The sequence below is a fragment of the Nuphar pumila genome, chromosome 6 (assembly GCF_984573655.1).
Source record: "Nuphar pumila chromosome 6, dmNupPumi1.hap1.1, whole genome shotgun sequence".
NCBI lineage: Eukaryota > Viridiplantae > Streptophyta > Magnoliopsida > Nymphaeales > Nymphaeaceae > Nuphar > Nuphar pumila.
In genome coordinates this window covers 105,681,639-105,697,795 of record NC_143254.1, presented here as the reverse complement: position 1 = coordinate 105,697,795, position 16,157 = coordinate 105,681,639, and the positions used below count along the sequence as shown (strand labels likewise).

The following is a 16,157-nucleotide window of genomic DNA, read 5'->3' as shown; positions in this document are numbered from 1 at the left end:
AGAGAAGGCTCAATTGTGAATGTCTAAGTCATGCCAATCTCAACTTATGCTAAAGTTTAAACGGTTGGAAAGGTGTTTTCGAAGAACACTCCAACGTTTGAGAGTTGTGTGATAAGAACAGACGCAACAACCTTCATGCATGTGAGCATGGGAGCCTTATTATGTTTGTAGGACAAGCGGTGCATATGTACCCTGAATATCACAAACATGCAAACGTAAATCTTGTTTTATTTTACAAGACATTGGGGCATGCGAACTTGAACCGTTGGGGAGCCTCCAACAGTTATATTATCAAGGACTTAAATGCCCTTGACAATATAACAATGTCCAATATATTCTTGCCTTTTACTCTCCTTTCTTAGCTAAGGGGCTTGCCTCTTACTCGTACCAGCCTTCTTCAGGCTCGAGCCAGCAACATCTTTAGAAAAAATACAGGGATGAAAAAAGTTTCTTATGATTACACCATCCCAACTTAGCTGCTCGGCGCTGCTATTGGAAATTTTGTACTTGGTGTGATGAAAACATCTCATTACTAAAAGAATTAAACATATTTTTATGTAAGTTTTTTATACTCTCACCTATTATGAACAGAAGAACAAACTAATAGCTCTGAAAATCTTAAAGCCCTAAAACAATTTGATAATGTATGTACAAAGGAGTGTTCTCCAAGTATGAGAACTTCTGCATATATGATACAAATGCAGCATATCTTATTGTCCGACAACGTATAACATCATATCCTTATACCCCATGCATGCTGAAAATGGTCACAGTGCTGCATGTAAGTCTAGTTTTCATAAGATCAGAATTGTGGAGGTGATTCAATCACCCATAACTTAGATATATAGAATATATCCAGGATATTTAAAGGAGAAAGATTTTCAGAAAAGGAGTAGCACATATTTCTAGTTATAGGTCTTACAGGAGAAGAGCATGCCGGACAGACATAACCTGCTGGTGCTGTATTAGGAGGAAAGCTTTGTATGTGGGATACCAAGCAGTTTGTGTGAATAATATCTGAGATGAGCACGAGAAGTGTGAGCAAAAACTGAAATCTAGAGTCAGCCAAATACATATAAAGTGATGAAGCATCTTCATTGTATAACAATAGAACATACCCAAGCAGCCAAGTCTAGTAGTTTGAGAATCTGTCCTAGCATCTAGAACTGCCTGGCACATGCTGCAGGTTGGTGGCCAATCATATTCTGCATCTATGACCCATTCAGAGTAAGCCCGCACCTGTGATAATGAAAGAAAATAAGAAAAGTCAGGAAAAAGCTCTAGCTGATTAGGCAATTTGGGTAAAGTTGCCTGAGAAAATACCAAATTACAACAGAACAGTTAACATCTGGGTTGAGGTTCGCTAGATATAAAAAATCAATTTTCAAGTGGTGAACTTATTCTTGTATATTACCTGAAATAATGTACAATGTCAAGAGATACGTAATGTCACCAAGTACACACCACTGTGCTCATAAAAGTCATGCACAATGGGATGAAGTAGGGGAGGATAATGCAGAACCTAGCCGAGGTCAGGATCCAACAAAGCTAGGTTATTAAACAATAATACATATTACCATCCTAACCCCAATAACTAATGATCCATTTTGAAATGAATAAATTTGAAGATCAATGACCATGAGGCAACAGAACGCCATGAGGACTAGCTACTTACACATTTCACATGGGGTAAAAAAATCCAACTTTAGATTACATAAGACAACATTGAAAATCATCAACAAACTCAAATAAAGCTCATGGTGATAAGTGGAGGTTACAAAATTACTGACTTGAAAAGTGCAAGAAGCAACATATGATAGACATCTACAAGCTTAAGTATGTTGCCTTTCTTTCAAAAAAAATTCTGCAAGCTTAACTAAGCATCAATCACATCCCAGCTTAGTGAAATAAAATAAAGTGTAGGGAAACAAAAGAAAACAATAAAAAATGTTGCTCTGAACTGTAAAAGAAAAGCTGTCAAATGGATGTGGGTGCAGGTGTGGGACACAATGCGGATACGCTTAGTACGATACAATAGTTTTAAAAAATTAGGACATGGGAACACGGTCGTACACACACATAGATGTGTGTATGTGCAGTGTGTGTATAAAACAAAATTTTTAAATCACTATAAATAGGAGCATCAAATAATGAAACTAAGTTGAAATTGAAAATGTAATTGATGACAAATTTTAGAAGAAAATAACTCAAGTGAATATGAAATAAGTAACTAAGTTCATTAAAGAAAACAGATAAAGTTAATGACAATGTTGACTGTGAGTGAAACTGGTTTGACAACGTGGATGAAGTGTCGTACCGTGTCCGTGAAGTGTCCAAGTGTCATGTTGTGCCTGTACGGGATATGCATGCTAAGTGTCCATGTGACATAGAAGAAAAGGCATTACACCCTTTCCAAAATGTGAAGGAGACATCTCAGTTATTCCAGTTCTAAAAACAAAACTATGACAACCATGAAGATATGTGGATTTAAAGTTTTGAAGTTTGAACTACTATTGGTTTTGGAGCCAAAGATACTGTTGGTATTTTTAGCATCCCATATTCATCATAGAAATGTCTGCATGCAATTCCTGCCAGAAATAGACATGCAGGGAAACCTTGTCATTTTACAGTACAGGCATTCTGGTCATTGCGCATTAGTCTTGGGGCAGATTGGCATTTATGTAAAATATTGGGCGTGTATTGTATTATTGTGAAGGTCTCTTATGGTGCCAAATGTATTAGAATCTTACCAAGGAGTAAGTAATTTGACAAATTAAGACAGTTCAAGTATAAAAGGTCATCTGCATCTTTAGTTTTTTCAAAAATGCACACTTCGACAATAATCATAAACACATCTAAGTTTTCAACATTGTTAGAAACACACCTAAACTTTTCATGGTTAATCAAAAAAACAGGGTTTACTTCCATCAAAGTTGTTGTTAGATGTGCACTGTAATTGCCAAAGCTTTGATGTGCTTTTTATTATTTCCAAAACTTTAGGTGTGCTTTTGAAAACTTTTCCAAGCAAGGAAATCTCTTGTGAGGGTAAATCAGTAACTTTAATCAATTTATTCAACTTGGGTAAATGATAACCCAAGTTGGGAAATGTGTTTTTAACTCAAGTAGAACAAACTTAGGTGTGTTCTTGTAGACACCGCAATTTTGATCGGGTCATTTCAAGGTTTTGCTAACTTAAATTTCATTTTTTGCCTCCAAAAAGGCATCCTCTAGACTTTTGTCCAAAAGATCAATTAAACTACATGATCTTAGTTTTTCAACGAACTAAAAATCAGGTCAATACGACATCGAAGTAGAAAGTTATAACCACAACAAAGTAACTTGTTTAGTAAAAAAAATGTTTTCAGGTAAGGCCCATTTTGAACACATTTTTTACCATCAAAACGATTAAATTTGGTTTAGCACTTAAAAAATGAATTAAAATTAGGATGTTAGCTTTCCAACACATCAAACGATGCTTCAATCTGACATCCGGATATGAAGTTATGGTAAAAATAAGTTATCATATCATAATGGATTTTAAGTACGCCCCGATTTGAACATTGAGATCCAAAATTCCTATATTCAATCCATAAGAAACCTCTAGAAGCCTCACCCACGCACGTCATTTGGAGAGAAGCCACCCAAAAGCCTATCCTTGTCTACCTAAAACCAAAAATAGAATATTCTTAAATCCTAATCCCCCAATATCTTATCCTATCCTACCCAAACTCCTATCCCAAGCAAAACACTTTTTAGATGAGCTCTATCCCCTCTTTGATATAAGCACGGATCTATTTGGTTGGATTCGAATCAAGAAAAACATTGACATGTATCCTATAAATAGGAGTTGACCCCTAGAGCCTAAAAGATCTAGAAATCTCTTGTTTAAGTGCTAGCACTAGAGAGAATGTCTACCCTGGACATGCCTTCACTCTGACCCTTTCTCAACTCGATCCGTAAACTACCACACCTACGCGAAGAAGTTGCTGAAGTCATTGCTATAATCATCGTGCCTACGCAGAGGTGCTAATAGACCGAAGAGGAACCTAAAAGATAAAGTGACCCCAGAGTCCGTAAAAGGTGATTTTTCTAGTTCTATTTGATAGTTTGTTCTTCTATTTTAGTGTTCTTTACGTTCTTTTTTATTATTCCTTGCATAAATGCTTATACACATTTGATTTCAATTGCATATCTCGTTTTGCGGCGAGTTGGAATCCCAAATTCGGATTTTCTCGGTAGTGAGCTTTGAATTGCGGACGTGAGTCCTATTTCTTTTACTGCAAAATTTTTGTTAACAGTTCTTAACAATATAAAAGACTTAGGTATGCTTTTGAAAATTTCCCAAAAAAAAAAAAACAATTGCCACAAGGTCCATCACACGCATGGAAATTAATATGCCAGATGTGCAATCCAAGAGCCCAAAAATGCAATGCAGCTCCCAAAGATTTGAATTGAGAGAAAGAAATGGATAATCAGCTTCATGCACGACATCAAAACAACACAAAATTTAGGGCTGAGATGGACCAGATATGGATGCAATTGGGGTTAATTCATACCTACATCCATCCAAAATGAGGCAGATACAGACATGCTTAAGTTGGCTAAGGAGCTCAGTACATCTAGGTTGACACATATCAAACTAGTTCACTGCATATCCAGAACACTTGTATTTTTGTGGCATTATTTTTCTTAGTTTTCAAACATATGGATTTTATGATATGGCTTTCTCAATCTTTTTTATCTTGGTTGCATATAAACTACATGAATTGGATGTGGTCAGATCTGGATTCATGCCAGATTTTACAACATCCACATCCATTTTTTCACAATGAAGCTAGTACGGACCATATCTTGAAAAAGATATGGTTCAGTTGAGAACTTGACTGAGACCCTAGCCATTTTTTACTCTCATACTGAAGATGCAACTGGGTGCACCCAAACTTATGCTAATGGTGGGAATGTGTTTCATAGAATAGCATAAGAAATGGCAGATATTGTAATGCAAATTTCGAAAGAACTATGATCTACATCAGCAAATGCTTAGAAAAAACAGAGTTACAAAACTCGTTTTAAAAGAGGCAGTTATTGCTGATAAAGAATTGAACTTTAACTTAAGCTGTGTTTAGCTATAGGAATGTAAATCCCCTCACAAGATTCCCTGAAATTCCAGCTAATATGGCACCATTTTCATCCTCCTTTCTCTTGAAGCTAGAACACTCATAATAGACTTTGGTATCTTCTTGTTGATTCAAAGATGTTTTAGAGAAGAGGAAGAAGAAAATAGAATTCTGGACAGATTTTTCTATATTCACATAGCCCAATGTAGGAACATGTGGATCTCTTATTTTATATTTTCCCTTGTGTGACATTACAACGTTAACCCATGATTATAGAAAGAAAAACATAACTGATGGGGGTAATAAAGTAAACATACAAAACTAATTAAATACACGTGGGTAAACAGACTTATGCACATTAGATCAAGGTCTGGATCTGGATCCAGATACAATCACATTACAATACCCTCCCTCAAGTTGTATGTGGTTTTCACCATGGACAACTTGTTCTTGAGATACTAGAATCTTTGCATTGCAAGGACTTTCGTGAACAAATCAGCTATTGGATTCTCCATTCCCACAAATTTTGCTTTTAATTCTACATCTTCAATCCTTGGACTGATGAAGTGCTGATCAAACTCAATATGATTGGTTTTAACATGCTGAACTGGATTTAATGATATTTGAATAGCACTTTGATTGTCACGAAATAATATTGAGCTTGGTATTCTCTCCCCTATTCTCTCCCCCAGCTCAGTCAAAAGATATCTTATCCAACTCAATTCGGATGTAGCTGCTACCATAGCCCTATATTTTGCTTCAGTACTTGACCTAGCAACAGCTCGTTGTTTCCGACTACTTCAAGATATCTTTCACTTAGGTAAACACAACAACAACTACGCCTTCATCCCAAAACAATTGGGGTCGGCGATATGAACCAAAAAAGAAAATCATTCTGGGTCTTCCACATGAATCCTTTTCCTCCAATCATTTCTATCCAATGCCATGTCCTCGGTGAGGTTCAAAGCATTCATATCCTTTCCTATCACCTCCATCCATGTCTTTCTAGGCCTACCCCGACCTCTTTTAACTAATATATTTTCCCATTTCTCCATCCTTCTAACTGGAGCATCATTAGGCCTTCACCGAATATGTCCAAACCACCGTAAACGATTCTCTCTCATCTTATTTTCAATGGGTGCAACGCCTACCTTCTTTCGTATCTCCTTATTCTGAATCTTATCTTTTATTGTATTTCCACACATCCATCTCAGCATACGCATATCAACTACACTCATTTTTTGAATATGATGTCTCTTGGCAACCCAACATTCTGTACCATATAGTAAAGCGGGCCTAATAGTCGTCCTATAAAACTTTTCCTTCAACCGCAATGGCATTCTACGATCGCACAACACTCCAATTGCACTTTTCCACTTCATCCACCCAACCTTTATCCTATGATTTACATCTCCATCAATTTCTCCATACTTTTGAATGATAGATCCCAAATATTTGAAACAATCATGCACCGATATTTCTTGCTCACTAAGCTTCACTACACTCCCATCACTACTTTGTTGCTTACTAAACTGACATTCTATATATTTTGTCTTACTCTTACTCAACTTAAAACCTCTTGCTTCCAATGTCTGTCTCCATAATTCTAACTTAGCATTAACCCCAGCTCTAGACTCATCAATCAAAACAATATCATCAGCAAACAACATACACCATGGCACACTTTCTTGAATTGATCTCGTAAGCTCATCCATCACTATAACAAATAGGAAAGGGCTTAAAGCAGATCCTTGATGTAACCCAACCGTTATAGAAAAATTGGTTGTCACCCCTCCACAAGTGCGGACATTGATTACTACTCCTTCATACATATCTTTAATTATACTAATGTACTTGAGAGAAACACCTTTCTTCATCATTGTCCACCAGAGAACGTCCCTAGGTACTCTATCGTATGCCTTCTCCAAATCAATAAAAAACATATGCAAATCTTTGTTCCTCTCTCTATTTCTCTCAATAAGTTGTCTAAGAAGATGTATAGCTTTCATAGTTGATCTTCCAGGCATAAAACCAAATTGATTCTCTGATATCATGACAACCTAGACTCAATCACCCTCTCCCAAAGTTTCATGGTATGACTCATGAGTTTTATACCACGATAGTTTGTGCAATCTTGTATATCACCCTTATTCTTATATAGAGGCACCAAAGTACTCTTTCTCCACTCATTAGGCATCTTATTTGTCCGCCAAATCTTGTTAAAAAGATTTGTCAATCATTCTAAACCTTTCTCTCCCAAGCATTTCTAAGCCTCAATAGGTATACCATTTGGGCCAACTGCCCTTCTTGATTTCATTTTCTTCAAAGCCTCTGCAATTTCTTTTTTTTGAATCTTGCGCATGAAGTCGTGATTCATCTCATGAAAAGGAATGGACAAGTCTCCAAGATCCTAAGCATGACTTCCATTAAATAGCTTATCAAAATAGTCTTTCCATCTCTCCTTAATCTCCTCATCTTTGACTAAAACCCTTTGTGTTTCATCTTTGATACATCTAACCATACCCAGATCCCTCGATTTCCTATCTCTCATCTTTGTAAGCCTATAAATATCCTTCTCGCCCTCTTTGGTATCCAACTTGTTATAAACCTCCTTATATACCTGTAACGACCCCAACTCCTACTTTTGCAAAATGCAGATTTTTTTTTTTTTTCTAAGAGTTGCGGAAAACTTCCCAGAGACCTGGGGTCCCTACAGTTCCAATTTCAGTTGGATAACCACACACCACAAACGAAGTTGCAATTATCATCCATATCAACCAACTAAAACTCTTTTATTAATGAGTAATAAAATTTCAAAGACAAAGTTTCCTTCAACTGAAAGTAAAATAACAATTGCAGAATTTAAAAGAACTGAAAGACAAAAGAAAGAGCCAATCTATCCTCTACTGAAGCTGATAAGCCCAAGTGTAACTCATCCATCCCCAGATGCATGTCCAACTTCACTGTTCACCATTTCCTGTGAAAAACCAACAAAGTAGGGTGTCAGAACCGAAATTCTGAGCACAGCTACTTCTAAAGAAACCAGATGAGAGAAAGAACATGGATAAGATTTCATGCAGTGATTTGAGTGAATGCAGATATAAAATTTGCAACATTTAAATATCTATAACTACCAATAATTGCATTTCCTCACCAGTCAGAAACAGTACAGTAATGTCTCATATCAATAACTAAATAACCAACCTTTCAGCATGATCTCACAAAGTAAAACGTATGCAACCACCAAATGATGTCATGATATCAAGAATGATTCAAACATGCATGATCTAATGCATAACAGAAAAATGCATGATTATGTGCAATGCATGATTCCTTCTGTTATCTTTCATTTAAGTTCCATCTTTCCATATGCATGCCCTATTAGATGCACACATCTTTAAGTTCCTCTTTTTAATTACCGTGGCCCGCGGATACACCAAACGGGTACAAACCCCGAGGTCAAGTAGGTTCCCAGGGTAGCTTAACACACAATTTATATTTTATTACTGGGTTCCAACTTAGCCCTCGACCGATATCAGGAAACAGCACCATCCATCGGAACATTAGACCTCCACATCTAATGTCGGGGACACAAGGGACACCCCACGCCCACAAGTGCCACTTCCTTGGTACCATAAACTCACAGCTGTGACTAACACACCACTCTCGGGTAAAGTGGCGGGCTCTCCCTAAAACCGTGGCTAGGAGAAGAACCTCAATATCGGGTTCAGGGGCAACAACGCACACGGAGTTTTTTGTATCCTCACAGTCTCCCCAAGACCGGATATCCAAGATTCTCATACTCCAGATGAGATATCCCAGAATGTATATTACACTGTTCTTATTCATTATTTTTATTTAAAGTTCATTCTTTAAGTTTGCCACACATATGCAAAAGTAAAGTGAAAACCCCGCATCCTCCCTTGCAGGGACCCATTCGGGACTCCAGCCCGTATCCACCACTAGAACAGTGTAGTAATGTGCCAAGTGATGCATTTAAAAACATAATTAAAAGAAAACCAAACCCACGGCTCTTCAGGCCGGTGATGGTCCAATTTGGCCATTAGTGCATCACATAATAAAACCAAGTAGTGTTTCATTCATAACACTAGGCCAAAATGCCAAACAACATATATATTCATGCAAATATAAACCCAAACATATGCATGTCATAATTCATTCATATGCATTTTCAATATGTGTGTGTTACCCACATCACATATGGGTCTTAACCAATCCATGGTTTCTTTAAGTGTGTGAGTGTACATGTACCAATTCACACAATAATCAAGCGTACATGTTCAAGAAGACTTACCAACAATTGAATCATGCTCACACTCATGCGAACCATAGTCATAACAGTCAAGTGAAAGCATAAATCTCCACGACAAGTGTTTCCAAATGCACATCCATATATGCCAATATAACCATGGACATAAAACAACAACATTCACAAGCACGGTTTCAAAGATTCATGTGCAAGGATTCACATATTTATTCCAAAATGTATGTTGTCATTCCTTGATAATTTTTATTATATCACGTGAACACCCATGCATGTAGATTTACGCAATAAAACATTACTTTCATGATTGCTCATGCCCATGAAAACAACTAGACAACGATATCCAACTCAAGCATATCAAATCAAGTTTAAGCCTATTCACATTTTCATTCACCTGTATTCAAAGAGCCAGATCTAACATGATTAGCTAGTATTCTGAAAACTTAAGGTATTAAGCTAAGCTTCCATATGAGTCATACTATACATGAACAAGGATTCAATGGACCTGTCCTTTGTCCACAAGCATGGACAGGTTAAGGGAATAGCATTTATTATATTTTCCTTTGTAAAAATATAATCCAGCACCAGTCGGCTGGGCTTGGCAGGGTACCACACAACCCATGATCTTATGCTCTCTTTCCACTCAATACTTATAACAAAACAACAAGACTAAAATTGTCAAAAACAGCACAATGGTCATGCTAACTGGTTCTGACGCTAGTCAAAATGGACATTCCAGCTAGCCATTGCTTTGTCATTAAAAGATCAACAATCAAATTTCTGCATCATCAACAGTTAAAAGGAAACATTCACAGTTCAGACAAAACTTCACAGCTAGTACTCCTAAATCAGCTGAGTTTCTTTCCTTTCCCTTTTCAACTGATGAAAAACTTTTTCAGACAGTTCAAATGAAGCTTAAGAGAATATATACAATATTTCTGAAAACTTTGACTTTAGTATGCTAAGAGGTCTACTTCCAAATAAGTTCCAAGAGAGTATTTCACCACTAATTAATTTGTTGTGAAAGAGATGCATGGTTGGAAACAGTACTGCAAGAAGCCAAAAATGCAATGCAAGCATAATAGTTTTTTTCTTTAATATTGACACTTAGTATAAAGTCATTGATTAAGACTACTGTAGTCAAATGAACACTTATAAAAGAATTTCTATACATAAAATGACTTATGGTTTATTTACAAAAATATACACAGCAACACTATGGATTTGATATCAAAAGCATTGAATGCACATGGTCCAGCTAATAGCAAGCCTGAGCGTAACCCATATGGTCTTGAGAACGTCTAATATATGTATCTTTACAAAGAAAATGCAAGTCATAATTCATAACTCTAGTAAGACCATATCTGCCTAAGATAAAATTTCAATACCTGAGACAGACCATTAACAATTTAAGAGCAAACTTTGAGTCATAACCTAAGAAATGCTCAAATTCCAAAGACAGAGGATGCAACAACTAATAAACCCCCTTTTTATATAAGAAAAATAGAAATCTCACATCCCCTTCAGACAACGTACATATAAGATTAAGAGTGAAATCATACAGCCTGTGGTCCAGTTCTTGTATATATATATATATCTTAATCAACATTAATTATGCAAAAATCATAAAGAACGTCCAAATAGAAAACACAGATGGGGAATTTGCTCATGCAGTTCATCAAGAAACAGGGTAAAATTTAATATATTAATGCTAACAAAAACTGCAGACTCCAATTCCATTTGTTTCAATGGAGATTTGGTTTTAAGGCTTATCAAATTCAAATCAATGAAATGGGTACATGAAATATCACAGGATCAGTTTTGTATATACAATCTTTCAAACACCTATCCATAAACATCGGTTCACATGGAATCAACAATGCATGTGAATCATCTTAAAACAATCGATGCCTAGCATAAACCAACAACTCATAAAATTATTACCAATTTATTTCCTAAATAAAACTTAAGATTTCTGTAGCAAATAACGTTGAAACTGGGCATCCTGCTGAAACAAAAACTTAATTGAACCAAGATACAAATTCTTCCATATGGTTTAGCACCCAACATAAGCAAACTCCAATTTCCTCTTTCCCTTTAGTATCTAGGTTATTGGGTCCCAAAACAGAAATCCCCCAAAAATTGGGGTTATCCATTTCAAAGAATCGGAAACCCCACGAATGGGGCTAATTCGATACCACAGCCGAACCCCAAATCGTTTGGGCTAGGGATTTTTGAAATGTAGGGTTAGGTAAGAAAATCCCCAAATCGATTTGGGTTGGACTTTGTTTCAGTTTAGGGTTAGGTACAGTAAATCCCCAAATCGATTTGGGTTTTCGAAATGGGGAAACAACCTAATCCCCGAATCCTCCCCACAAACCCACGCATGGAATCGAACCCATGTTCGATCCCTAACCCGAAATCCAAGAGGCACCGTACCTGTTTCGCTGGTTTTCCGGCGATCTTTCCGGCGATCGGAGGCTGGAGACGTGCAGGCACGGTCGGCTGGTGTCGCTCCACGCTGCTACCGTGAAGAAGGGTGCTTGCTGGAGCTGCGGTGGCTGTCGCAACTTGTCGGCGATCTTCTACCTCCGGTGCGCGCACGCAGACAGGGAGAGAGACGAGGGAGAGAGAAGGACTGAGTGAAAAGGGAGAGGCGAGTGGAGAGGGCTTCCTCTCCACCTCCTTTTATCGACCCGGACTCCCCCTCCTCTGCCGAGATGGGCGCGGGGTCGTTACGCTCTGCGTAACCCCCTGCGCCCCCTTTTGCTTTCTGCTAGGGTTTCATCGGGCAACCCTTATCGGGTTGCCCTTTTCGTTTAACAGGGCTGAAGAATATGGGGTGGGGCTCGGGTCCGAACCCGAGACCCGCAACCCGACCCCAAGTCAAAATGGATCCACAAGTGGATCCAAATGGATCCACTGTGGATCCTCAGATAAATAAAAAAAAAACTTAAAAATTTTATTCATTTTAAATCTCGCATTTTATATAAAACCTTAACCCCCACCAAAAGGGATCCGCAAGTTGGATCCAAGTGGATCCAACTGTGGATCCTCGAATCCGCTTAATATATATATATATATATATTATTTCTATAGTATTACAAATATTAATATTATTTATTTATGATTATACACATATATATATATATTTAGATATATATAAATATATATATGCACATGAATCCAGTATATGGATCCCATACCCATCTACGCACCCCTATTGAATGATTATTCTCCGAATTATTTAGTTAATTACAAATTATTGTACTTATACGTACATATCAAATTTACGAGGTAAATGTATGCGAAAAACCACTTTATGGGTCCTGGATCTGTAATTTGGATCCAGGCCCAATTTGCAAAATTTTATAAAATTTTCGGGTTTTACAATACCTTATCCCTCGCGTTCCGAACTACTTTTTTAGCTTTCTTCTTTGCTATCATATACTTCAAATTCTCATTATCACGACTCTTACTTAGATTTCTATAACACTCTCTTTTAACCTTAATAGCTAATTTGACATCCTCGTTCTACCACGATGTATCCTTACCTAGCGGTGCACCGCCTTTAGACTCACTCAATACCTCCTTAGCCACCTTTCTCATGTCACCCGCTATCTTATTCCACATTGATTCTAAATCCTCCTCGAGACATCAATCAGCTTTCTTAACTACCTTCTCTACAAACATTCCTTTTTTAGCTCCTTTCAGTGCCCACCACTTAATTCTAGGATCTATCCTATGTTTATCCCTTTTGCGGCATTGTCTAATTCTAAGATCTAAAATTAAGACTCTATTGTATTCACTTAGGTAAACACAATAGCCGAAAATAGATCTCTCACCCAATCAACATCAAAATATGCCATTAACATTAACATATCCTTTCCTCATGATCTTTTATACACTAACCTGTCTCTTGTTGTGCCCTTCAAATACCTTAAAATCCTTTTTGTTGCCTCCATATGACCGACCTTTCGTACATGCATGAATTGAGATACTTGGTTCACAACATATACTATATCTAACCTAGTAAATGTGAGATATTGAAGCATACCTACTATACTTCTGTATTCAATTAGATCACCATGCAACTCTCCTTCTGTACCACTTAATCTTTGGCGTACCAGGCTTGGTATGGAGACAAGCTTACAATCTTTCATACCAGTTTTAGCAAGCAGATCCATAGTATATTTATGTTGTGTTAGAACAAGGTCAGCATTTTGAAACATACGTACTTCCACCCCCAGGAAATACTTCAACTTTTGTAGATCTTTCATTTGAAACTTCATGGCAAGAACAAACTTGATTTCTTTAATATGCTATTTTAAATTCTCAGTCACGATGATGTCATCAACATAAATAAGCAATAATGTCATCTTTTTTTTCTCCTTATAAATGAAAAAAGAGTGATCAAGTAGCGACCATTGAAAACCATGATTATGAATTTCTGAAGAAAAACTCTCGAACCAAGATCTGGAGCTCTATTTCAAACCATATATTGCCCTCTTCAACCTGCAAACATGTGTCCTCTGGTCTTCAATATTTTATCCCGCGGGTTGTTCCAAATGCACTTCTTCTTTCAGGCTCTCGTGTAGAAACACAATTTTCACATCCAACTGATTTAAAGACCAACCATAGTCTACAACAATAAAATCAATCTTATGGTACACAGTTTGACAACAGGGTTGAATGTCTCATCATAATCCAAGCCATACTTTTGTGTATAATCTTTTGCCACAAGTATGGCCTTGTACCTCTCTATTGATCGAGTTTATATTTTATCTTATAAACTCACTTTGAACCAACTACATTATTTTCATTAGGCATTGGTATGACTTCTCACATGTGACACTCATGAAGGGCCTTCATTTCTTCATTCATAGCCTCCACCCATCTTCGATTTCTTCATTCATAACCTCCACTGATCACTGATTTTTGGCAGCTTGATTATACTACTTGGGCTCATCATGCTTAGTTATCTCAGTTAAGAATAGTTAATGATCTATAGAAAAGTTGTCATAATTTACCCATCTCTCTATCAAATGTTGAATCCTCTCTGACCTTCTTGGTTCAATAATGTTTTCTTCTTGATGTTGAATCTCTTGGTTTGATGGTTAAGTTTTTGTAGTTTTGGATCTTTTATTTTACACCGCACCTTCTTTGTACCTGTGAAATTCAAGTGAGGGTTGGTTGATCAACAACTTCTTGTTATACATTGTCTTGCTCAACGTTCTCTGTGTGAGGTTCCATCTGTTCTACATTTATTTCAGGTGGCTTCCCGTTGCCCTTTTATAAGAACTCCCCAGAATCAGGACACAAAAATAATTATGCATTCTTCTTTACCATCAGATGGTTGTTTTTTATCATTGGTAGCATTTTAAAAAGTAGCTCATCAAACACAACATTCCGCAATATTGGAATACACTTTCCCAAATGATCATAACAACGATAACCCTTATAATCATCCGCATATCCAACAAATCTACACACACCCTTTGGTCAAATTTAGTTCTCAACAATTTATCTACATGAACATGTGCAGCCCTATGCTTTCAACTCTTTGTAATTCAGACGTTTCCCATATAACATAAAGAATGGTGACATGTTTTGTAGACCTTTCATTGGCAACCTGTTTATCACAAACACTACAGAATGGAAAGCTTTTGTCCACAAGAATAAAAACATATCACTTGCATAAATCATAGTCAAACTACTCTATAATATGGCGATGCTTTCTTGTTGCAACATCATTTTGTTGATGTGTATATGGGCAAGATATATTGTGATTAATCTCATTATCATGCAAAAAATCAATGAATTCCTTCAAACAAAACTCTTCACCCCCATCACATTGGAAATTAACAACAGGAAGAGAGAATTTATTCATAACAAAGGCATGAAACCGATGAAAGATAGCAAGAACTTTATACTTGTGTTTCATAAAATAAATTCATGAATAACGAGTAAAATCATCAACAAAGATAACATAATACTTGCTTTCATACAATGAATTTTTGAGTGTCGGACCCCAAATACCATAATGAATAATTTCAAACGGTCTTGAGGTGCCATTGTCAGATAAAGAAAAAGACAATACATTACTCTTGCAAACTTGACAACTGGAACATAAAGAACTTTCACTCATCCTTCCTAGACTAGACTCGAGAATCAAACGACTAGATACAAGTCTCTCAATAAAAGACCTACTACAACGGGTTAAGCGACTGGAAGGCACGTTCAATTTTGGCTTGACAGGCTTCACATGACTCTCCTTGAGGGCATACATATTCCTACACATTTTCCCTTCAACAAACATCTTCTTCGTGAGAAGATCTTTTACAGAATTAAGGGTAAATACGATGCTAGAATTAGTATCATCCACAAGTTTGGGAATAAAAATTAAGGTTTTCTTGATTTGAGGAACATTAAGAACATTGGACAAGGTGGGGTGTGGGTCATGGAATATGCGAATGAAACACCCTGTTGTAAACCTCCTGAAGCTCGACACTTAGCCTGGAGCATGCCGACAGTCTGCAGGTGCATCAAACCAGTCCATCGACTCTTACCCATGGATACGAAGGGTTACAATGGAGCAGGGCCTAATCAAGATTCATTTGACCCCTAAGGGGCATACGTGAAGCCTTAAAGTGCTGACAGTCGCAAAACGTACGTTGATGTTGTGGGAAGGAAACCTGATGAATCCATGGTTGCAACAATCACAGAAGAAGTCCATATCCCAAGCACGAAGGCTC

General features: G+C 37.1%; 1 protein-coding gene across 1 annotated transcript in view; it reads right to left on the bottom strand.

Annotated features, from left to right (window-relative positions):
• Positions 1-16,157, bottom strand: part of LOC149835546 (uncharacterized) — a 59,626-nt gene that overhangs the window by 29,231 nt on the left and 14,238 nt on the right. The window contains exons 3-4 of the mRNA XM_090008572.1: positions 1,119-1,239; positions 923-1,017 (exon numbers count right to left, since the gene is read on the bottom strand). Of these exons, the coding sequence (XP_089864698.1) occupies positions 923-1,017; positions 1,119-1,239 (216 nt within the window). The remainder of the gene's footprint in view (positions 1-922; positions 1,018-1,118; positions 1,240-16,157) is intronic.